Source organism: Equus asinus, chromosome 20 (genome assembly GCF_041296235.1).
Source record: "Equus asinus isolate D_3611 breed Donkey chromosome 20, EquAss-T2T_v2, whole genome shotgun sequence".
Taxonomy (NCBI): domain Eukaryota; kingdom Metazoa; phylum Chordata; class Mammalia; order Perissodactyla; family Equidae; genus Equus; species Equus asinus.
In genome coordinates, this window is record NC_091809.1 from 50,216,136 (window position 1) to 50,240,482 (window position 24,347).

The window sequence follows — 24,347 nt, forward strand, 5'->3', positions numbered from 1 at the left end:
AGTCTTTGTTTCATTGATCCTTTCTACTGTCTTTCTTGTTTCAACTTCATTTATTTCTGCTCTAATTTTTATTATTTCCCTCCTTTTACTGACTTTGTGCTTTGTTTCTTGTTCTTTTTCTAATTTGTTAGGTGTGGTTTGAGATTGCTTATCTGAGATTTTTCTTGTTTATTGAGGTGAGCCTGTATTGCAATGAATTTCCCTCTTAGGACCGCTTTTGCTGCATCCCAAATGAATTGGCATGGCGTGTTTTCATTTTCATTTGTCTCCAGATAATATTTGATTTCTTCTTTAATTTCTTCAATGATCCATTGGTTTTTCAGTAGCTGTTGTTTAATCTCCACATTTTTGCCCCTTTCCCAGCTTTATTCTTGTAGTTGATTTCTAGTTTCATAGCATTCTGGTTGGAAAAGATGCTTGATATTATTTCAACCCTCTTGAATTTGTTGAGGCTTGCTTTGTTCCCCAAGATATGTTCTGTCCTTCAGAATGTTCCATGCACACTTGAGAAGAATGTGTAACCTGCTGTTTTTGGATGAAGTATTCTATATATATATGTCTATTTAGTCCATCTGGTCTAGTTTAATTCTACAGTTTCCTTGTTGACTTTCTGTCTGGATGATTTATCCATTGGTGTTAGTGGGGTGTTGAGGTCCCCTACTATTATTGTATTGTTGTTGATGTCTCCTTTTAGTTTTGTTAATAGTTGCTTTAGATACTTTGATGCTCCTGTGTTGGGTGCATATATATTTATAAGTGTTATGTCTTCTTGGTGGAGTGTCCCTTTTATCATTATAAACTGCCCTCTTTGTCTCTCTTTATCTGTTTTGCTTTGAAGTCTACTTTGATATAAGTATGTCAACACCTGGTTTCTTATGTTCATTATTAGCATGGAGTATCATCTTCCATCACTTCACTCTGAGTCTGTGTTTGTCTTTGGGGCTGAGGTGTGTTTCCTGGAGTCAGCATATTGTTGGGTCTTGTTCTTTAATCCATCCTACCACTCTGTGTCTTTTGATTGGAGAGTTCAATCCATTTACGTTTAGAGTGATTATTGAAATGTGGGGGCCTAATGCTGCCATTTTATCGCTTGTTTTCCAGTTCTCTTGCATTTCCTTTGTTTCTCGTCCTGTGATTTTTGGACTACCAATTCAGGTAGATAGTTTTCTGTACGGCTTTCTTCTTATTTGTAATTTGTGTCTTTATTCTCGTTACTTGTTTAGTGGTTACCATGTGGTTTGTATAAAACATCTCATAGATGAGATAGTCCATTTTCTGATAGCCTCTTATTTCCTTAGATTAAGCCATTCCATCCCTTACCTCTTCTCCTTCTAGGTTGTTATTGTTAGATGTTTTTTTTCTTCCTTCTTGTGTTGTGAGTTTGTGGTTAAAATGACAAGATTATATTTATTCTCGGTGTTTCCCTTCCTTTTATCGTTAATGTTATACTTATCCTTTGCTAATCTGTTCTGATGGAGAGCTGCACCTTTCTAATTTTGTCTTTCTACTTATCTCCTTTGCTCTGGGTTTTGTAACCCCTTTCCTTTTTTTGTTTTTTCTAGTATGAGGGTCTTCCTGAACATTTCTTGGCGGGGGGGGTCTTGTGGCGATGAACTCCCTTAACTTTTGTTTATCTGGGAAAGTTTCTATTTCTCCATCATATTTGAAGGATATTTTTGCTGGATAGAGTATTCTTGGCTGTAAGTTTTTGTCCTTCAGAGTTTTGAATATGCCATTCCACTCTCTTCTAGCCTGTAAGGTATCTGCTGAGAAATCTGCTGACAGCCTTATGGGGGTTCCTTTATAGGTTATTTTCTTCTGCCTTGCTGCCCCTAGTATCTTCTCTTTGTTGTTGACTTTTGCAGGCTTCACTACTATATGCCTTGGGGTTGGTCTTTTTACATTGATAAATTTTGGAGATCTATTAGCTTCTGTCACATGGATTTCCATCTCTCTCCCCAGATTTGGGAAGTTCTCAGCCATTATTTCTTTGAACAAGCTTTCTGCCCCCTTCTCTCTGCCTCCTTCTCCCCATCTCCCTCTGGGATACCTATAATCCTTATGTTGCATTTCCTAATTGAGTCGGATATTCTCGGAGAGTTTCTTTATTTCTTTTTAGTCTTAGTTCTCTCTCTTCCTCTATCTGCAGCATTTCTATATTCCTATCCTCCAAATTTCTAATTCTGTCTTCTATATTATTGACCCCACTTTTCAGAGAGTCCAGAGTTTTCTTAATCTCCTCCATTGTGTTCTTCATCTCCAACATTTCTGATTGGTTCTTCTTTATAGTATCAAGCTCTTTTGTGACGTAGCTCCTGAATTCATTGAGTTGTCTGTCTGTATTCTCTTTTAACTCATTAAATTTTTTAATGATGGCAATTTTGAATTCATTGTCATTTAGGTTATAGATTTCAGTGTCTTTGGGATTGTTTTCTGGGTACTTGTCATTTTCCTTCTGTTCTGGAGATTTAATATATTTTTTCATACTGCTTGGTGGCGTGGATTTGTGCCTCCACATAGAGGTAGAGTTTCGTTACTGCTTCCACTTGCTTCTGCTGGTGGCGGGGGCAGTAGCTGTGTAATCTGCACTGACCAGGATCCCTGTCAGCTGTTCCTGACTGAGCCTGGACCCCTCCTCGTGATCGCAGTGGCCCTGTGGGGTCTCTCGTCAGCTGTGGGGACAATTGCAAGGGGGCCTCAAGTTGCTGGTGTCTGCTCTCACAGACCACCTAGACACACTCCCTCCTTAGGGTCTGTAGTGGTGTTATGGGCTTTCACAGGTCCAGGGAGCAGATTCACCTAGACTTGCAGCTCTGCCACCATCAGGTCCCACAAGATCTCACTTGTCCACTATGGGCTGCAGCAGAGCTATGGGTATCTACTGCAGTCTGTGGTTAGCTTACCCAGCTGTGCCACTTCTGCCCCAGGGCCTTCCAGCCTTGTGAGTGCCAGGCAGGAGCTCTTCACTAATACTGAGCAGAAGCTTTCCCTGTGGCTGCTGTGGGCCTGTGGATTTCCCCCTGGACCAGGGAGCTGTCACGTTGGGGCTCCAAATTGTCACTGCTCCCTCACACAGTTCCACTGGGTCTCCCTTGCCTCCTTGCAGCTGCAACAGGGCTTTGTGTGTTAGATGGGGCTGGCCGGGTTGCTCAACCAGCCAAGCCCCTTTTGCCCCAGGGTCTCCCAGCCTTCTGGTTGCTGGGCAGGGCCTCTCCACCAAGGCAAGTAGAGGCTTTCCTTGCAGCTGCTGTGGGACTGTGGATTTTGCCGCTGGACCGAGGAGAAGTCTCACTGGGGCTCCAACTTGTCACTGCCCACTTGCGCCATCCCACTGGGTCTCCCTTGCCCCCTTGGGGCCGCAGCAGGGCTTTGTGTGTTAAGTGCGGCTGGGTGGGTTGCTTAGCTGGCGGAACCCCTTTTGCCCCAGGGCCTCCCAGTGGTCTGATTGCTGGGCGGGGCCTCTCTGCTAAGGCCGAGTAGAGGCTTTCCCTGTGGCTGCTGTGGGACTCTGGATTTTCCCACTGGGCTAAGGAGCAATCACGGGGGATTTAGGGCTGTAGTCACCTGTTTCCACAGTTGTGCTGCTGATGCATGTGCATGCCCGCCCTTGGTGCCGTGGCGATGCTATGAGCATGTCAGCCGGTAGAAAGTTGCTTGCAGGTACTAGGCTGTCTCGGGGTTGGAGAGTTTTCACCTATCTCCATCTCCTCCAGGGGAGATGGCTGTCCACCTCCCGATGTATAGCAGCATGGGTCTCTCAGGCATCCTGAGGTGCTGTGTGGATATCCTTTGTTGACCAATGAATGTCCAATTAGTTGTAGTTCGAAGATGGAGAGTCAAAGAAAACTGCTCACTCTGCCATGTTGCTGACCTCTTTCTTTTTTCCCTTTTTAAACTAGCTACTATTTATTTTACTTGATTTTTTTGAATAATTTAAATAAAAATCTGTAGACAGTTTGGGAAACTTCAGTGGGAAAACCTGCAGTGCATAATGAGTGGTGTGTAATGTCATGGTAAATGTATTTTTGTTGTTAGGTTCAAAGATCTTTATTTTTTTTTGACATGCTCACTTTTTAAAAGTTTCTTCTAGTGATTTCTGTTGAGTGTTCACATAATTTTTCAGGTCAGATGCTGCTAAAGTACATCCTTAGGCCTCTGGCATCTTGCCCATCCCTTCATGCTGTGATAGAAAGCCAGCCTAACATCATTATCATTCGTTTTGAATCTGTGATGACTGACTTGGAACATCCCTCACCATCTGAAGTTTTTGTAAAGATCAGACTGGTACTGGAAGTGCTCCAGAAACAACTTCTAGGAATGTATCCCCAAGGTAGTGCTTTTGTATTTTGGCAAAGTCAATATTGTTTTTAAAAGTAAATATTATTTTAAAGTAGATAAAAATACCGACAGTATGAATGAATGGAGGATCAGAGGTGAGTAAATTATGCCATAGGAGCATAGTCATTACCTTCTTATTTGTTGCTCTATTTTACATGCCTTCTCTGCTCTGTTTTGACAGGTAGGGTCATCAGTGCTGCCCCAGATTCTGTATTTGTAACATTTAGTTGAATTCTAGAACGCATTTCTCTCACTAGACTTCTGGTAATGTTACTGAACCAAGTTTGTTTTGTCTGTTGCGTGAAATGCCAATCACTGAGATGATGAGTCTGCAGCAGAAAACGGCTTTTATTCACAAGGCAGCCAAGCAAAGAGACAGGAGAACAAATCCTAAATCTGCCTCCCCTAAAATGGGGATTAGGGATATTTACGGGATAAAGGGACAGAGTGGTCTGAAATGTGGGAAAAGATGATTGGAGCTAAGGAGGGGTGAGGTAAGTGATGATCTGTGCATGCATAGTCAAGCTTCATAGCTCTTCATAGGACACATGGTCACAAAATGGTGTCATTAAAATGATCTGAGGGTGGAGTTTTTGGCCCCCTGACGTCAAGGAGTCACCTATCCTTGGTCTGCACAGGCCCAGTTAGTGAGTCGATGGTCTTAACCAGCCTGAACTGGACAAGGAGTTGACTTTCAGTTCCTGAAAAACTTAAGCTCCCATTACTATGGTGACCCAAGCGTCAGAGACATTATCTATAGACTATAGGGCAGGCTTTTTTTTTTTTGAGGAAGATTAGCCCTGAGTTAACATCTGCTGCCAATCCTCCTCTTTTTGCTGAGGAAGGTTGTTGCTGAGCTAACATCCATGCCCATCTTCCTCTATTTTATATGTGGGACGCCTACCACAGTGTGGCTTGATAAGTGGTGTGTAGGTCCTTGCCTGGGATCTGAACTGGCGAACCCCAGGCCACTGAAGCAGAGTGCTAACTTAACCACTTCACCACCAGGCCGGCCCCATGTAGGGCGGGCTTTAGTAATGGATTATCTAATTGCTTTTACCGACAGACAACGAACTGATACTAATTAAAGCAAGTAGCCCCTCCCCCTCGTTTCGGTAACAATCCCATTTTGGGACTCAGGCTTTAATTATAGGAGAAGCAGAAATGAACCAAGTGCTATTTTACATTTTTTCAGTGGGAAATCCCCACTACTTGATGTAAACAAACTAGGTTTAACAATTGAAATAGCTAGTTTCTATATTACTTGAATCATTTTGTTTTGGTTGTCATACTATTAAAAATAAGTTTCTTCTGGTATTTTATTTTAATACTATTGTTTGTTAGTTTATTTGACTTAACCTTCTTTTTGCTTTTCCCAGTCACCTTATTGAATAGTCAAATCAAGCATTCTTAAGTGGAGAAAATAAAACAGAAATGCTGTTCTTGTTTATATGCCTTCCTGGCAGTCGTATAGTTTAGTTATGTAAAATAATTTAGATGTGAACTAAGGAGTTCTTTCTAGTTTTGACAGTAGCAGAGAAGAGAAAATCTCAAGACTTGCATAAACTGCAGAAATCCAAGGTAGTTTTCTTGTTCCTTCACTTAGAGAAATAATACACTTTTATTTTTGTTAGATATAATCAAAGTATCCAAAGATTGGAAGGAACGAGAGAGGTGATTCAATCTAAATATCTCTGATGCTGGAATTTCCTCTATAACTTTCCCATCAATCGTTACATAGCCAACCTGAGCACCTTTTGTGAGAGGAACTCACTTCCTCTTGAGGCATTCCGTTCTACCTCTGGGCCACTCTGAGTACTATGAAGATTTGTTTGTTTGTTTGTTTTTTAGAAATCATATCTCCTAACTATATTAAATACTATTACCGGTTGCCCATTTTGCAAATTAAATCTTTAGGGTAGTTGTTTAAAAATTTTGTTCAAAATATCTTGCCCTGTAATGTTTATTTTATTGATGCTATTTCTGCTGTGTGGAGTGGTATAGAACAAGTCTAATTACTATTACATATGGTGGAATTTCAGATTCTTTACAGTAGCTGTTATTATTTCCCCTACAACTTAATCACCAATATAAACATCCGTAGGTTTTTTTGAATGACATAGTTTTAGGTTCTCCTTATCTTCATTGCTGTTCTGTGAATACAGCTATGTGCTGCATAATGATGTTTTGGTCACAACGGACCCTGTATATCATGGTGGTCCCATAAGATTGATACCATATAGCCTAAGTGTACAGTAGACTATACCATCTAGGTTTGTGTAGGTATACTCTGTGATGTTCACACAAGGACAGAATAGCAAACAACACGTTTCTCAGAACATTTAGTGACACATGACTGTGTGTTTCATTTCTTCTGTAGTCCTCTTATTAAAGTATGGTGTTCAAAACAGAATAAAGTATTCTAGGTATAGTCTGAACCAATTTAGAATAATATGGGAACATGTATGTCCTCATTCTCAGTTCCATGCTTCTGTTAGTATAGCCAAAGGCTTTTATTACACAGATATCTCATTGAGCTTACTGTAGATGAAAATCCTATGTCATACTCAGTGCAAATTGCTGCTCTCCCATTTTGTATTTGTACTTGATTTTTTGGAATTAACATTAGTCTTTGTTAAACATTACTTGATAAAGTTTTGCAGTGTGTTTACAATCCTTTCTACTTCATGTCACTTGCATAATTGATAACCATGTTTTCTCATAGTTTAAGTCAGTGATGATGCTGTTGCCTGGGATAGGGCCAGCGTCAGAGAGTGCTCTGGGAATTCCAGTAGAAACCTCTTTCCAATTTTACGTTAGTTCGTTAAATTAATCAGCACAAAACCTGTTGTTTTATTTGTAAGTTTTCTCGTACCTAGGATATTCAGAGCAGAAGACAACTCATTTGATGTTGTTACGTGCTCTTCCAATCTCTTTATGCATTTTAGGTTTCAGTTTCTCTTTTACCATTTATTTTTCCCCTTTTGGTTCAAAGATCTGTCTTTGGCCAAGAAGAGGATGACAAAACAGGACTTCAGGAATTCTGCGTTCTCTTTGATATTCATCAGTCAACATTGCCGCCTTCATCATCTTGGTGTGAATATAACCTGAAAATCATATTTTGAGTCCTTAGTTCTTTTCAGAATCCTCTACTTTCTTTGGATTTTAATTATTCTGAAACTTCATAAAGGCTTTTGCCCTTCTTCCTCTTAGGTTTATCTTTGGTTATATGTTCTTTTCACCTTTTAAATATGTATTTTTTGCTCCCAAGTTTTCTTTATTATTAAGCATCATTATACCACCAACAAAGGAACTTTTAAAAGAGGAGAAAAAAAACCTTTTGGAAAGAATTTGGCAAAATGTATAGAAAGCCTTAAAATGTTTATATCCTTTAAACCAGGATTTCAACTTCTAGGAGTCTGCGGTAAAGAAATAATCTTAAATCTATAAAACCATTTATGTATTCAGATGTTCATTATGTTACTTATAATACTGAAATACTGGAAAGAAATGAAATCTTGAACAATAGGGAAACGATGAAGTTATGTAGCTGTGTAATGAACTACTTTGCATAATTATGTTATACTTTATTGAATTTTTTAAGGATTTTAAAACTAAATGCTTCTAAAAAGCCAGCAAAAGGCATTATATTAAAGGATTAAAAACTTTATTTCCATTAAAAGCAGTTGTAAGTCAGGAATGCACAATGTCGTTAATAACCTTGACGTTATTTTAGGACTTATGGCTGATGCAAAGAAGAGAAAATAAGTATGAATATTAAAGAGAAGAAATTATCTTTACTTGTAAATGATATGATTGTGAACCTAGAAAACCAAGACTCTACTAAAACTCTTAAAATTAATAATAATACATATTTAATGTCTAGATACAATATAAATATATGAAAATTGATAACTTCTCTCTAAGCTAGTAGTAATCAGTTATAAATTAAAATATAAAGATATTTATTTATTTTTTGGTGAGGAAGATTGACCCTGAGCTAACATCTGGTGCCAGTCTTCCTCTTTTTTTTTTCTGGGCTTGAGGAAGATTAGCCCTGAGCTGACACCTGTGCTGATCCTCCTCCACTTTGTACTTGAGACGCCTCCACAGCATGCAGTGGAGTAGGTCTGTGCCTGGGATCCAAAGCCATGAACCTGGGCCGCTGAAGCAGAGTGTGCAGAACTTTAACCACTCGACCATGGGGCCAGCCCAAGATATTTTATTTATAATGGCAATAAAATCTATAAAATTCTTAAAGATGAATTTAATAAGAAAAGAGAGGACATATGTGAAGAAAACCATAAAATTTATTGAGGACATAAAGTAAGACCTGAATAAAAGGGAGGCTATCTTGGATTAGAGGACAATCTCATAAAATTGTCAGTTTATTCCAAAACACTGTATAAATTTAATACATTTCCAATCAGATTCCCATTATATATTTTTCAAACTGTACAACTTACTCTAAAGCTTACATCAAAAATATATTTGTTAGGGCCAGCCTGGTGGCACAGTCGTTAAATTCAGGTGCTCAGCTTGGGTGGCCTGGGGTTTGCCTTTTCAGATCCCAGGTGTGGACCTATGCGCGACTTATCAAGCCACACTGTGGCAGGCGTCCTACATATAAAATAGAGGAAGATGGGCACAGATGTTAGCTCAGGGCCAATCTTCCTCTGCAAAAAGTGGAGGATTGGTGGTAGATGTTAGCTCAGGGCTAATCTCCCCCTCAAAAAAAATATATATATATTTTTTTGAGAATTGCTAATAAAGATTTGAAACACACTAGTGGAAGAATTTTATAATTACAGCTATGTTCTTGGTACAAGAAGATCTGTGGAATGAAAAAGAGTCTAGAAGTAGAGCAAACAATAAACAAGAACTTACTGTTTGATGAAAGTCACATTTCATTTAGTGCGATAGATAGTTTACTTAATAATGGTGCTTCCAAAATAGACTATATATATGGAAAAAAACAAAATTAGATTCTTGCTTCATACTTCATACAGAAATGAATTTCAGATGAATTAAAGCCCTTTATGCAAAAACTAAAACAATAAAAATGCCAGAAGAAAATTTAGGAGAAGACTTGAATAGTCTCAGGAAGCTCAGAAGACATAAAGGAAAGGATTGACAAATTTGACTATGTGTTAATGGTAAATTCTGTGTGGTAAACGATACCATAAAGTCCAAAGATAATAGTTGTACTGGGAGACAATATTCGCAATGCATTTGGCAGACAAGGAGTTAACATAAGGATTTTTTTCAAAGAAAAAGACAACAATAATTGAAAAATGGGCAAAAAATATGAGTAGACAATTTATGGAAGAAAAGTTGTAATTTGTTAATAAACGTAAAAAGATGTGTTGCTTAACCTCCATAGTTGGAGAATGGAAGTCACACCATCAAGGTAGCACTTTCCATGCTTAAGGTTGACAAAATTAAAAGATCTATGTAGGGGCTGGCTTGGCGGCCTAGGGATTAAGTTTGTACGCTCTGCTTTGGTGGCCTGGAGTTCGCCAGTTCAGATCCCAGGTGCGGACCAATGCACCACTTAATCAAGCCATGCTGTGGCTGGTGCCCACCTATGAAATAGAGGAGATGGGCACAGATGTTAGCTCAGGGCCAGTCTTCCTCAGCAAAAGAGGATTGGCAGTGGATATTAGCTCAGGGCTAATCTTCCTCAAAAAACAAAAAAAAAGATCTGTGTAAGACACTTCTGGTAAGGAAATGGAAAGGTAGTCTCTTTCATTGCTTTTTGTGAATGCTTTTTAGAAAGTAATCTAAAGCTATATAGTAAAATCTAAAATATACACCCCTTTGACCCAGGTATCCCACTTTTTAATTCCTTATAGAAGTGATATCAACACTATATATGTTTGTATGTGTGAGTATATACTTGCACACCCAAATGTACATCATTTGAGAAATGCTTGTATAACTTATGGTTGAGCCATACTATGGGATATTATGTAGCTATTAAGAAAGAAATGAAGTAGAGCTAGATATGTTGACCTAGAAGAGGGCCATGATCTATTTTTAAATGATAAAAAGGTTAAGTGTAAATCCTGTGTTATGAAGCCATTTTTATAAAAAAGAAAGCAGCCCCTTATATGAGTATCATATTAGTTTACTAGGGCTGCCATAACAAATACCACAAGCTGGGTGGCTTAAACAGCGGAAATTTATTGTCTCGCAGTTCTGGAGGCTGGAAGTCTAAGACCAAGGTGTTGGCAGCTTTGGTTTCTCCTGCCTTGCAGACAGCCTTCTCACTGTGTCCTCACATGGCCTTTGCTTTCTGCATGCACATCCCTGTTGTCTCTTCCTCTTAGAAGGACACTAGTCATATTGGATTAGGGCCCCACCCTTATAATCTCATTTAACCTTAATTACGTCTTTCAAGGCCAGGCTCTGGCTCTAAATGCAGTCACATTAGGGCTTCAACATGTGAATTAGTGGAGGGATACCATTCAGTCCATATCAAGTGTGTGTGTGTGTTTGGAAAATGCATATATATTTTTTGAATGAGTATAAGGGAGGAAAAATATAAGCCAAACTCTTAACATTGGTCACTTGGGCAAGGAGAGGGAGAGAAGCTTGTGGATGGGGAGAGGGAAAATTTGGCTTTTTCTTTATAAACTTTAGTGTTGTTGGGCTTGTCACAACAGGCACATTTTGCTTTTGCCATGAATGGTTTTCTGGAAAGTATTAATTACCAAAATTTACCAAAAAGCAGAAACTCTGAACATACAGATAACTGTAGAAATTTGAAATTTGAAAGGTTGTTAAGGACTTGCCACAAAAAAAGCCACCATCAGGCACAGAAGGTTTATGGCTATGAATTCTTCAAATTGCAGATAGTCCCTTTGTTAATAAAGCTCTTTTGGTCAATGGGAAAGGTGAAAAGTGCCCCAATTAATTGTTTAAAAACTAGAGTAAACTTAATACCGAACGTAATAGTGATGGCATACACACAGAGAAACACATAGAATGGTTTTACCTTTGGCTTGTAATTGCAAACAAAAAAAGAAGTAAACTAAATCTAATAGTACCTTTATAAAGATCACATTGTGACCAAGGGTTTATTCTGGGACTGTAAAGATGGTTCAACATAAGGAAGCTGTCAACCAGTTTATGATGTCAGCATACTAAAAGGAGTTATATCATTAGGTATGGAAAATATTGTGACAAAATTCAGTACCCTTTCCTAATAAAAGATTAGGTAAAATAGGAATAGAGTAATTTTTAATAGTATAGTGAAATGTTGATGATGGGATTTTAAGTGAAAAAAAGGGTACAAAATAGTTTATACAATGTGGTCACACCTATGTATCACACCTGACTTTTCCTTTTTTGGGATGTATGCATATATCTTTTCAATAAATCTTATAGAGCAAAGCACCGTACCAGATGCTTATACCACTTGACTAAGATGGTACCTGTAATTAGATGCTATGGTCTAGATCAGCGCTGTCTAATAGAAATAAAATTTGAGTCACATAGTGTAATTTAAGGTTTTGTAGCTACAATAAAAGTCAAATGAAATGTGAACGTATATTTAATAACATATTTTATTTAACCCAATATATTCAAAATATTATTTCAATATATAATCAGTATAAAAATTATTAATGAGATATTTTACATTCTTTTTTCATACAAACTCTTTCAATTTGGTATTTTACACTTATAGCACATCTCAGTTTGGATGCAAATTTTTCCTAGAAATGCTTGATCTGTATTTAGATGTCAAAATTTACAGCTGAAAAAGTAGGCTCCAGACCCAAGTTGTTCCAAACATACTGAAAAGTTTTCCAGTAACTGTATTGAGTACCAAGAAATCATTTCCCTTTAATAGTCTCATCTGCATCAACAAATGTGGTTCATCCCTTTTAAAAGAATTAATTTGACTTTGAAAGAAAAGCATATCAGTTTCAAAACTATGACTAAGTTTAAGTAAATTCATTAACTCATGTATCAACTTAATGTTATTAACATGGAATTCGAAGTGGTATTGCATGAATTAAAAAAAACTCTTGAATCAACACAGCATTCTTCAGATTCTTTTGGTATTTTTGGCAGCCAGTTTACATTGCTGATTACATTTGAAATCTTCAAACTGAGTTTTATTAGAAAAATGGTGAAGTTAGTAATTTGTATTATGAGGAGGTCTAATTTCAATATAAATTCTTGCATCTGTCTAGCTAGGTCACAAATAAGCTTTTCCTTTCCTTGGAGCTTCACAGTTAGCTTGTTCATATGCAGTGTGACGTCAGTAAGAAAACAAAGTACATTGCCATTTTTTATCTCTGATTATTGACTATTTGGTAAGCATTACTATTGTTTCAAGAAAGCCTTGATTTGAAGATAACAGTTTAGTAAATCTTTGTAAAGCTCTTCCAGACTCAACTAATGAGCATATTGGCAAAAAAACTACTTTGCATGTATATGAATGATTTTAACAACTGTATTCGTGACACTTTTCCTAGAGTCTACTTCAGGAAAAAACTAAACATATATATATATCATGAAGTGGAGTGAATCAATAGGGAATCATCAGTCTCTTGTTTTAAAATTCCAATAAGTCTGCATGTTTTTTACCTAACATAACATTGGAACATTGTCTGTTGTGATAGAAATGGATTTTCTTTACCCAGCTGAAATTCATCTCTGTCATATAATCATATAACTTTTAAAAGATGAAAAAATATTACGCTGCAAGTTTGATGTTTAGACCGAATTGAGAATATTTCTTTGTAAATTTGGAAGTCCTTTAAGACATAGTGTACCCAAAGTGTCATCTAAAGCTAAAGAAAAGTGTTCGCAATTTTTCAGAAGTTAAATCAATTGATCTTTGATATTGTTAGAAAGATCTAATATTCTGTGGATAATATGAGCCATATATTGTAGATTAGTGGCTTAACTGAAGATCTTTCACATTTTAAAAAAGGTTTTTTTCTCATAATTTTTCAGCAGTTTCCATAAGTGAAATAATTTCTTTTACCATCTCTCTATTTAAAAATGTTTTGAGTGTGTAGGTAAGAATCCAAGTCATTTTATAGTTGGTCAAAGTTACAAGCTCAGATCCTATTAAAATCACTTTTTAAAATTTTTTTTGGCACCTGAGTCCCAATCTGTTGCCAGTCTTCTTTCTCTCTCTTTTTTTCTTTTTCTTCTCCCCAAGGCCCCCCAGTACACAGCCGTATACTCCAGTTGTGGGTCCTTCTGGTTGTGCTGTGCAGGGTGCCACTTCAGCATGGCCTGATGAGCAGTGCCATGTCTACGCCCAGGATCCAAACCGACAAAAGCCTGGCCACTGAAGTGGAGTGCGTGAACTTAACCACTTGGTCACAGGGCCAGCCCTAAAATCATTTTTTTTCTTCTTCTTTTTTTTTTGAGGAAGATTAGCCCTGAGCTAACATCTGTCGCCAATCCTCCTCTTTTTGCTGAGGAAGACTGGCCCTGAGCTAACATCCATGCCCATCTTCCTCTATTTTATATGTGGGATGCCTGCCACAGCATGGTGTGACAAATGGTGCGTAGGTCTGCACCTGGGATCCGAACCAGTGAACCCTGGGCCACCAAAGGGGAACGTGTGAACTTAACCTCTGCGCCACTGGGCCGGTCCCTCCAAAATCACTTTTTTGATTGGATATTTAATTGTGATTTCAGGTGACTAATTTTGTTGTTTCTTTTTTGAGAAGAAACTTAAATTGCCAATATATTTGCTGAAAATGTCTTTTAATATTGTCTACTTTGTTGTCTTTAATAAAATTTTGCACAGCAAGAAAGCAGGCTTTTTGTTTTGCTCTGTTTTAGCAAATTGCAGCTGCCATTCATTGTGAAATTTGTGACATATTTTCTTCCAGTCTCTTTTTTTTCCTTTACTGTTCCACAGTTCTGCCAGCTTCTACATCTTCACTTCATTCTGCATCAATAGTATATCATGATGTTAAATTTAAAGGTCTGTCCCTAGTTATTTTTTTAAACTAGAAAGATAATTGTATCATAATTAAAATAAGTATTTCAATTTAGCTACCTTCTACAATTTATCTAGGTATCACTGTAACTAGTACTCTATGCATAAAACATTCAAGTAAACACATTACAGTGTTACATTGGTGCATAGAAAAAATATTCAAATGGAATCAACATTTGGGCTGACTAGATTGGAGATGTGTGTACGTGAAATATGAAATACTAGAAATGATGTGCGTGCGTGACATGAGCACTACAGTACAGCATAATAGCTTACGTGGTGCTGTGGCTAAAGTGAAATGTAGTCTTATCAAAACAACAAAGTCCTGTTTAACCACAACGTATTTTACACTACTTCCTTTTTTTTTTAGTTAAAGTTTTTATTCAAGAAATGTACAGAGGTCTCATGTACCCTTCACTCAGTTTTCCCCAATGTTAACATCTTGTGTAAGTATAGTAAAATAGCAAAACAAGGCAGTTGACTTTAGTACAATTCACAGAGCTTATTCAAATTTCTCCAGTTTTGCCTGCATTCATTTGTCTGTGTGTATTTAGTTTTCTGCAATTTTATGACGTGTAGCTTCATGTAACCATGAACACAGTCAAGATACAGAACTGTTCAATTGCCACAAAGGTCCTTTGTGCTACCCCTTTATAACCACTCATCCTTGCTTTCATTTTTAAACTTAGTTGAAATTAATTAAAAGAAAAATTAGGGCTGTCCCCGTGGCCGAGTGGTTAAGTTTGTGTGCTCTTCTTTGGCAGCCCGGGGTTCGCTGGTTTGGATTCTGGGTGCAGACCTACACACTGCTCAAGCCATGCTGTGGCAGCGTCCCACATAGAAGAACTAGAATGACCTACAACTAGGTTATACAACTATGTACTGGGGCTTTGGAGAGAAAAAAGAGGAAGATTTCCAACAGATGTTAGCTCAGGACCAATCTTCCTCACCAAGAAGAAGCATACCTTAAGAAAAGAAATTAGTTCTTCAGTCACACTGGCCATACTTCAAGTAGCAAAATGTGGCTGGCGGCTATCATGTTGGATAGTGCAAGCCTCGACTTTCAACATTGTCAGCTATCTCAAGGATCTGAGATAATAGGGTCACTTTCTTTTAAGATTCTTATCCCCTAAAGTCTTCCTTGGTGAATCAGAACTAGTTTCAGAATAGGTGGTCCCTTTTATGTTCTTCTTCCCTCTACATTGGTCACTAATTCTTAACTATTTTTTAATTAATATTATATTCTAAATATAGGTCCCTCAAAATGTATTGGAAAAAACCCACCATAAGATATACTATGGAAGAGGTACTGAAGTATTCTGTTTGGCAAACTAGATATTATGCTATAATGTAAGGTGTTTATTGATCTTTTACTTAGGATCAGATCCTAACACTCAGATCCTATGCAGAGATGAAAAAAGTATGTTTATTCATTATTAAAGAACTGGGGTTTTATCCTAAACTAGTTTCAACTTGGTATGCAGAACTTTTGAGTGCTTGTCATATAATCAGATCAGTTGTTTAGCAGTAGATGATTACAATGTAGATGGCGTAATACCTTATTGTTATAGAGGACAGGCAGTAATACAGTTCAGACGATTCATTTGAGCAGTGAAAATAAAATAATACTTGTGTGTCATGCTTTGTCCCACGCAGTCTGTTGAGATAGCTGTAGCGTTACCTGTGCTGTTTTCTTCCCCATCATCTGAAAGTGAAAGAATTCTAGAAAACAAGGGAACTTGAGAATATATCTGGACTGTGAATGGTTTCTCGTTTAAAACTTTTTCTTTTGAATTCAGATTTGCCTCTTGATACTGACCTGGAAAATGAGAAAACATCTAAGATCGTATTGGCTGAGATGCTTGGTGACATGATCTGGGAGGACTTGTCTGAATGCCTCATTAAAAACTGTTTGGTTTATTCTATTCCAACAAACAGCAGCAAGTTACAGCAGTATGAAGAGGTAAGAGCAGAGAGAGCACAGAAGGGTTTAGGAGACTAGGTTCCTATCAGTGTCTTTTGTTTATCCTTGAAGGTCTTTTGTTCTTTAGTGACATCTTGAAGAAAATTATTAATAAGGAGTGGAAGCAAATTCCCTATCACTTCATTTCTCTCCAAGCTTCCTAACTTTTATTTGGGGTTGTGTGTTTTCTTCTTAAGCATGTTTTCTTTAGTAAGATACTTTTGAAAACAATTCTTTTATACTTGTATCAGCTATAGCAGCTACTATGTGACACTTTACTTTTTTTGCTTCTTTTTAGTGTGTTTCCTTGAAAATGAAAGATCTTTGCACCTTTACTAAGTAGAGTCAGAAATTTTTATTGAAAATTCTCTTCCTAATGAATTTAAGGCTGGGAAAAGATACAATATTTTTATACCTAGTAATTGATGGTCTGTTCTGAGACTTAAGTAACTAGCTGGTCTTTGTTCTTTTCTATACATTGGATTTGAAATTTTAATATTGAAATGGAATATATGTATATAATTCTTCTCTTTTTTCTTTCTTGTTTTTCTTCCTCAGATCATACAGGCTACTGAAGAATTTGAAAATGCCTTAAAGGAGATGCAGTTTTTAAAAGGGGATGCTACTGCTTTGCTGAAATATGCCCGTAACATCAATTCTCATTTTGCTAACAAGAAGTGTCAGGATGTGATTGTGACGGCTAGAAACTTAATGACCTCTGAAATTCACAACACTGTGAAGGTACTGGGGTTATAGTGTGTTCAGTTATATTTAGGAAGCAGCTGACTTTTGAGATGAATATGGTAGAGTGGAAGAGAGCATGACCACCACTCAGTTCACTGAGACAAGTTATTAAGCTTCTTAAACATCAATTTTCCCGCCTTTAAAGTGGTCCTAATATCTGCTTCTTTCCTAGAGTATTGTGAGGTCCAGATGAGATAATGCACGTGAAAGCATTGTATAAATTGAAAAGTCTGCATAAACATAAGGGATTACTATTGTTGAAATTAGGCAGTATATCAACCTATAGATTTTTTTCAGCTTTGTTACTTGAGTTTTTAGTATAGTACACAATTTTGTGACCGGTGTAACCGGGCTTTATTATGTCTAGAGATTATATCCTATTGTGAAAATGTTGACTTCATCTCTTAGGCTAATAGTTTTGAGTCACTAGTTTTGAAATTAAAATAATAAAACAAATAAAAAGATATCTATGTAGGGTTTAAACAATTATCTGCAAAGACAGTAGACTAATTAATTTACATTGGGCGTAATTTACTCCTTTGACCTTAGATAATTCTGTGTGTTTTCTTTTCTGTTTTTTTTCCATATCTTACATATATAAAATAATATTTGGTAAGCACAGGTATTCCTTAGATTGAAGTAACACATAGAATAAGATAATCCCTTAACAGAAAATTCGTCAGCCATCTTTCTGCTGTCGCTGCAGAGAGTAGGCTCTTCTTCGCTCTGTTCCTTCTTCTGCCATCCTCCATTTCCCTTGGGGGTACCCTGCTACTGTGTCCACTTCAGCCAAATATTTAATTCGCCATTCGAGGTGCACAGATATTAACACGTTTTGAGGTAATTTTGGATTGTTAAGGTTGTGGAAATCCACTCAGTACTAGGAACTATGCTGTGGTTTGGTTTTCACATGAATACCACTTGATCACGTCGCTCTTCTACACAAAATCCAGTGGCTTCCCCTCTCATTTAGAGAAGAGTCTCTTGCCTTCCAGTGGTCTTCAAGGCCTTATATGCTCTGTTTCCCCATTTCCTCTCTGACTCCATTTTCTCTTGCATTCTTCTTTAGGTGCTCTGCTCCAGACACCTGGACTCATTGCTACTCTCTGAATTTGCTAGGCCCACTTGTTGGCAGAACTTTTGGGAACATTCTTACCACAGATACTACATGGCTTTCTCCGTTTCCTGACCACTCTGTTTAAAACTGTGACCTCCCCCTATTTCATATACCCTTTCCTTGCTTCTCTTTCCTTCATATCACTTAACATCAACAAACATTCTGTATGAATTATTTATTGTTTCTCCCTCTCTAGAAAATAAGCTCCTTAAGGGCAGGGTTTGGGTTTTTCTTTTTTTTTTTTTTACTATTTACTGTTGTATCGCCAGCACAAAGAAAATACCTGATACATACCAGTATGTACTCAGTCCTCAGTAAATATTTGGTAAATTATTTAATCACTTAGCTCTGTCATAACTCCTTGATGTAAATAGGATTGTTACTGGATTACTTTGTGACTCTGGGCTAAATCTTGTGGCAGAATTGAACTGGGTAGTCTCTGAGCACTCTACACAGCTAGTTCTGACATTCTATAAAACCACGTTTTTCCCAAGTACCCAAATCCTAATAATGTGCTTCCTCCAGATCAGGGTTTCTCACCAGAGGCACTGTTGACATTTGGGGTCAGATTATTCTTTGCTGTGGGAGGCTCTCCTGCTGGAGATTTGGCAGCATCCCTAACCTCTACCTACTAGATGCCAATAGCACCTCTCCCAGTTGTGACAACCAAAAATGTCTCCAGACATTGCTAAGTGTCCCCTGAAAGGCTCAGTTGTCCCTAGTTGAGAACCACTCCTCTGAATTCGAACCTAGTTCTTTTTCTTGGCATTTCAGCCCTGGAATTAGATCTTCTAGACTGCCCAACTTTGAAAAGCTCCCCTTTCTTTTTCTGAGAACCGTTTTCAACTTAATTGCCTTTCGTGGACTTCATCTAAATTCTCTCTGAAACAGTTCCCTATGTGTACTATTTTCCCGAAAGATCTAAAGTTGTGTTTTGTTGTTTTGTTTTTACATTTTAAACTGACAGATAGCATATTAGATCTTATATTCTTCTATCTTGAGGTTCCCTCAACCGTTCTTATGAAGTGACTTTTTTGAGTCGTGTATTCTGGATTCACTGTTTTTTCAGACAAACATTAGCATTTTTCTAATCATCTCTGTAATTATAATTTTTTCCTTCTGCATTCTAATCGTAGCTGTAGTTTTCACTGCCAGGTCCCTGACACTTGTATTCTCATTTAAATTTCATAAGAGCCCTACAAAGTAGATATTGTTTTACCATTTTATAGATTAGGAAGGCAAGTGTGACAGCTTTTTGTTAGACTTGGAACTTTCTCTATCAGAAATTTTCTGGCGAGGTCCAGTGTGTGCAGAACAGAGCTGCTCTTCTTGCAGTGGAACCTGCTGCTTTTATCTGCTTAATCCCCTTTTTTTTGGCCTTTCAGGAATCTTTGAGAAGCAGGGTTTGAGAATCATTATTGTAGTACAGTTTCTTCATTTTACAATGAGAAAATTGAGGTCCAGAGAGGCTAAATGACTTTGTTAAAGATTAGGGTAAAAAATGTCACTGACGTTTCCAGACTAGCAGCCTAGTGTTCTTCCTTTAGTCTTGACCATGTCTGGGAATTTTCATTCTGTATAAATGTTAGGGAGGCTTTTTTGGTTTTGGTTTGGAATTTTTTTTTTTTTTAAAGATTTTATTTTTTCCTTTTTCTCCCCAAAGCCCCCCAGTACATAGTTGTATATTCTTCGTTGTGGGTCCTTCTAGTTGTGGCATGTGGGATGCCACCTCAGCGTGGCTTGACGAGCAGTGCCATGTCCGCGCCCAGGATACGAACCAACGAAACACTGGGCCGCCTGCAGCGGAGCGTGCGAACTTAACCACTCGGCCACGGGGCCAGCCCCTGGTTTGGAATTTTTTTTAAGGGGAAGATATGGTATCCTGAATGCGTTATTTCTTTGGCTAAGCCAACACATGTTCCAGGTGGGAAATAATTTGTTTAATGACAATAGAACACAAAATCATACTGGTCTGCAAAAATCTAATAGTCTAGTCTGAGACAGATGATTTTTGAAGGTCCTTTTGTTTACCTGAAATCCTGGGCCAGTTTCACAGCTTTCTGTTTCCACCAAGATTGAGTGCATAGAAGAATTGGAAGAATTGCACAGTAAAGGGGATTGCCTATTTCTTATGACACGCTCTCAACCCAAGATCAAACAGTCATTAAAATACTGCCATATTTCCTCCAATCTTTTAGTTACTCGCTAGAGCCACAGCTTTATTATCAAGGAAGCAGCCAGTATCTTATTCCTCACTGTATGCTTGCATTTGAATTATTCAGAGGACAGTGCATTTTCTATGTTTCTGTGTTTGAATCTTAGATTACTCCTGATTCTAAGATAAGTGTGCCACACTTACCCAGTCCTGATGAGGATAACAAGCTAGAAGTACAGAAAATGTCCACAACTCAGTACAACGAAGTGGTGAATTTAGAGCCTGAAAATACATTGGACCAACATTCCTTTTCTTTGCCCACATGCCGCATCAGTGAGTCTGTGGAGAAGCTCATGGAACTTGCCTATCAGACTTTACTGGAGGCCACAACCAGCAGTGACCAATGGTAAGAGTTGTGAGGCGTCTGAAAATGGCAACAGCGTGGTTAAATGCACATCGAAATTGGACATTTGTTGAGAAAATTAGCTAGAATTCTTTGGGTTTTCTTATCCCATTAATTTTTTTTCATAGAAAAACAGCGTAGGACACAGATACACATTGATAATTAAGTTTTGTTTACAATAACATATACGTCTTACAGCAAAGCATAAGAAATAAAAGCGTGTGTATGGAGGGACAAACGGGTTTCTTTGCTGTTGAAAATTGTTAATCACTTTTTAAGAAAAACCTCTTTAATTTTTGTTTAATCTTTACTCTTTATTTGAATTGAATCATATTACATGAGAAAGCATGTGTAAAGAACTTAGAATACTACCTGGAAAAGGATTAAGAGATTAGTACTCAAATGTTTATTGTTGTTGGTGGTAGGGGTCATAGTGATAGTTTACCATCTGCTCCAGCTGCTTTGGCCATTTACTTTAACATTCATTTTGCCTTTTGAAATCCAGGTTTTAATTAATTTACATTTTAAATCTTTATTTTTAAAGCAGTAATAGTTTATTGGGCAGCCAAAGGTAGAAGGAAAAGAATGGAATATACCAAAGATCTGATTTCTCCCTTTCAAGACGATTTCTTGTAATCTACATTGTATTCAGGGTACCTCAAGCTCCATTCCACATCTTGTACTGAATCTCTTTCTTTAATAAGCTCCTTTCCTACTCCTAGACTAAACTGAGGAGAAAATGGCAGGCTGTAGCCCAAAGTGATTGTAGAACAGATTTACAAAAGCCTCTTTAGTTTGAATCTCTGTGTAGCAGTTTTTTACTTCTCGTCCTTATAGTAGAAAACAATTTAAGTTATAGCTTGCCTTAATCAAATTACATCTTCAGATGGGCTTCCCGAGTTTCAGTTTTTTTCTCCATGTGTAAACAAACCCCTTTATTTTATTCTGCTCTAGGAAGAACATGTTTACCAAGGTACTTCTTTGACTTTAATGAATCATTATATTCACAAGTCCACCCAGTTTTAAATAGAAGAAGAAAGAAAAATGCATGTAAGGGAGTATATACTTCTTTGGCAAAATAAATATAGGTGTGACTGTTTTTTCATATGGCATTTTCCTGAAATATACCAGATCACAAATTAAGAATGCAAGGCAATAGTTCCTAAATCTTTTGAGAACACAGAGCATCAAATAATATTTTTATATACTGAATGTCTATGGACATTCCTTCCACTGAAAGAAATAGTTTTTAACAAGATGAACAAAAACGCTCTCCTCTTTACAATAACCCACTTCCCTATTATCAAACCTCAAAAGGCAATGTATGCAACAAAAATAAAATGAAATTATTTAATCAAGTATCATAGTAATCAAGTAGTAACAGTATTTGGGGTATAGTAACCAGGAATTATTTTTCTAAATATTTGTGGAATTCCTATGACTTATTCAAGGTATATAGTTTAAAGATATTCTTATGTAGAAGTAATCTGTACAAACCTTACATTTGCTCTTTCTAAATGCATTTTAATAATAATCTTTAGGTGTTCTAAGGCCAGATTTAAAGGGCAAAAAACCTTGAGGTTAGATTCTATCCTAGAAATGTTGATTCATCTCCTTGCACTGGGGTAAGAAGGAGAAAAGGTGAAAGCTGAAAGTCAGCCTGATTCTAAAGAACCAAGTGAATGCCTTTATTGATACCTTGCCCTTTGCAGACTGCGTCAGTGAGTGGGTGACATTTGCTTGAGGCTTAGCTCCATTTTTTGCAGAAGGGATACTCTGGGTGCTGGCAGAACACAAATTGATAAATGGAAAAGAGGCTTTGGATTGAATGCTGCTATTCTTAAAATTATTAATGAGTCCAGGTTTTTAGAGGTGCAGTCTAATTAGTAAATACTGGTTGAAAATGTATGTCCATCTGGATTAATCGTTGTTTCCAGCGGTCACCAAGTCACGTATTTTCTCCAACTGTAGTTGTAGCTGATGATTCTCACTTAAGGTGCACCTAGTTTGAATTTTTTTTCTCATTTCCAATATATCCTTATGCATTTCTGTTGAAACTGTGTTTTCCTCTTAGTGCTGTTCAACTTTTCTACTCAGTGAGGAATATCTTCCATTTGTTCCATGATGTTGTACCAACATATCACAAGTAAGTGCCACTGTATCTGATTTCTGTATAATCTTGTATGTGTAAAATGTTTATAATGTCAGGTTAAAACCAGTAATTTTATATTCCCACCGAAGATATTTTGGTTACTAAAATTCGTAATAAAGTGCAGGAAACCATTTAAAATACATATTTAAAGGACATTGGTCATTTATTAATAAGTTAATAAGGGTACTATAATCTTGCAATATAGTGGATGATGCAAATTTAAGCACTCACAAGAACTTTTCCCTGTTTTTGATAATAGATATTTTTAGAACTGCCACACTGTACTTGGTTACAAAACAAAAAGGCCATCACTCCAAATTGCTGTCCAGTAAACATACCACATTCTCCCTTGGCATTCACAGCTTTGTGGACTTAATAGCACAAAAGATTGCTGTTTAACTGTTGAGTATGATCAGCCATTCTTCCTAGCTATTTACCTAACATCTTGGATTGTAAAAGTTTCCTGTAATATTAATCTAAAATTTAGTCATAACTTTGAGCCTCTAGGAGTTCTGTCTCATCCAAATTAAGTGTTTTGGATGACTTTTATAAATGCTTTAAATAATGTATCGACAAAGCTTTTCCTTAGTCAAGAACTCTGGCTTCAAAGAAAAAAATCAGTTTGTTATTTGTAGCATTTTTTATTTCGGATTTTTGAACAATTGAGATGTTTTTAAGTAGGTCCACCTATTGTTTTTGTTATGCAAGAGAGCTTATTTATTCTGAACCTTATTATTTTTATTTGTGTTCTCTTTGCTGTGGTTTAAAATTTTTGTTTTGCTTTCTCCTTAGTCAAGTAAAGGAAAAGAAAAAGCATCTTTGGGTCAGCTAATAGCCATGTCCTTGGAGAGTCAGGGACGGTTGACTTAGGAGTTTCTGTGCTTAGAGAAATATTTTCACACTGGTGTGGAGTGAGGTTTGCCTCTCTTCCCCCTTTGTATGATCTTGGAACTTTGTGCTGGACCAAGGGTACACAAAGTCAGTGTATATCAGAATCACCAGGAAGCCTTGTTAAAATGCAGATTTCTGGATCCTGTGCCCAAGGTTTCTAATTCAGAAGGACTAGGGTAAAACCTGGGATTTTTAACAAATTTCCAGGTAATGCTGATATTACTTGTCAGGGACCACACTTTGAGATCCACTGTCCTAGGTTAGAGTTCTCAGCTTTGGCTGTATTTTAGAATCTCTTATGGAGCTTAGAGAATGTATGTATTTACCTAGGCCTTACTCCTAGAGATTTTGATTTATAGGTCTGATGTAAGACCCATGTATCTGTGTTTTTTCAAAGCCCTACAAGTGATTCTGATGTGTAGCCCCAAATGAAGACAGCTGTCTTAGATTTTTAGTTTCTGACTTTGTATATTCTAGCCTGACCTTGAATCAGCAAACTAGGAAGTATTAATTGAATGGCTGCTAGTGGGTATGTAGCAGAAGTATAAGACAAGATCTCTTCTCAGTCTGGGTAGGTAGACTAATGTGTGTGAAAGAATTAGAGC

At 37.2% G+C, this 24,347-nt stretch overlaps 1 protein-coding gene across 2 annotated transcripts in view; it reads left to right on the forward strand.

Annotated features, from left to right (window-relative positions):
- Positions 1-24,347, forward strand: part of ZW10 (zw10 kinetochore protein) — a 44,212-nt gene that overhangs the window by 12,630 nt on the left and 7,235 nt on the right. Inside the window, exons 7-11 of one of the 2 annotated variants that reach the window (XM_044752483.2) lie at positions 4,124-4,330; positions 16,117-16,280; positions 16,839-17,021; positions 20,464-20,702; positions 22,774-22,845. In XM_044752483.2, the coding sequence (XP_044608418.2) occupies positions 4,124-4,330; positions 16,117-16,280; positions 16,839-17,021; positions 20,464-20,702; positions 22,774-22,845 (865 nt within the window). The remainder of the gene's footprint in view (positions 1-4,123; positions 4,331-16,116; positions 16,281-16,838; positions 17,022-20,463; positions 20,703-22,773; positions 22,846-24,347) is intronic. The other variant, XM_044752484.2, reaches the window with a different exon arrangement.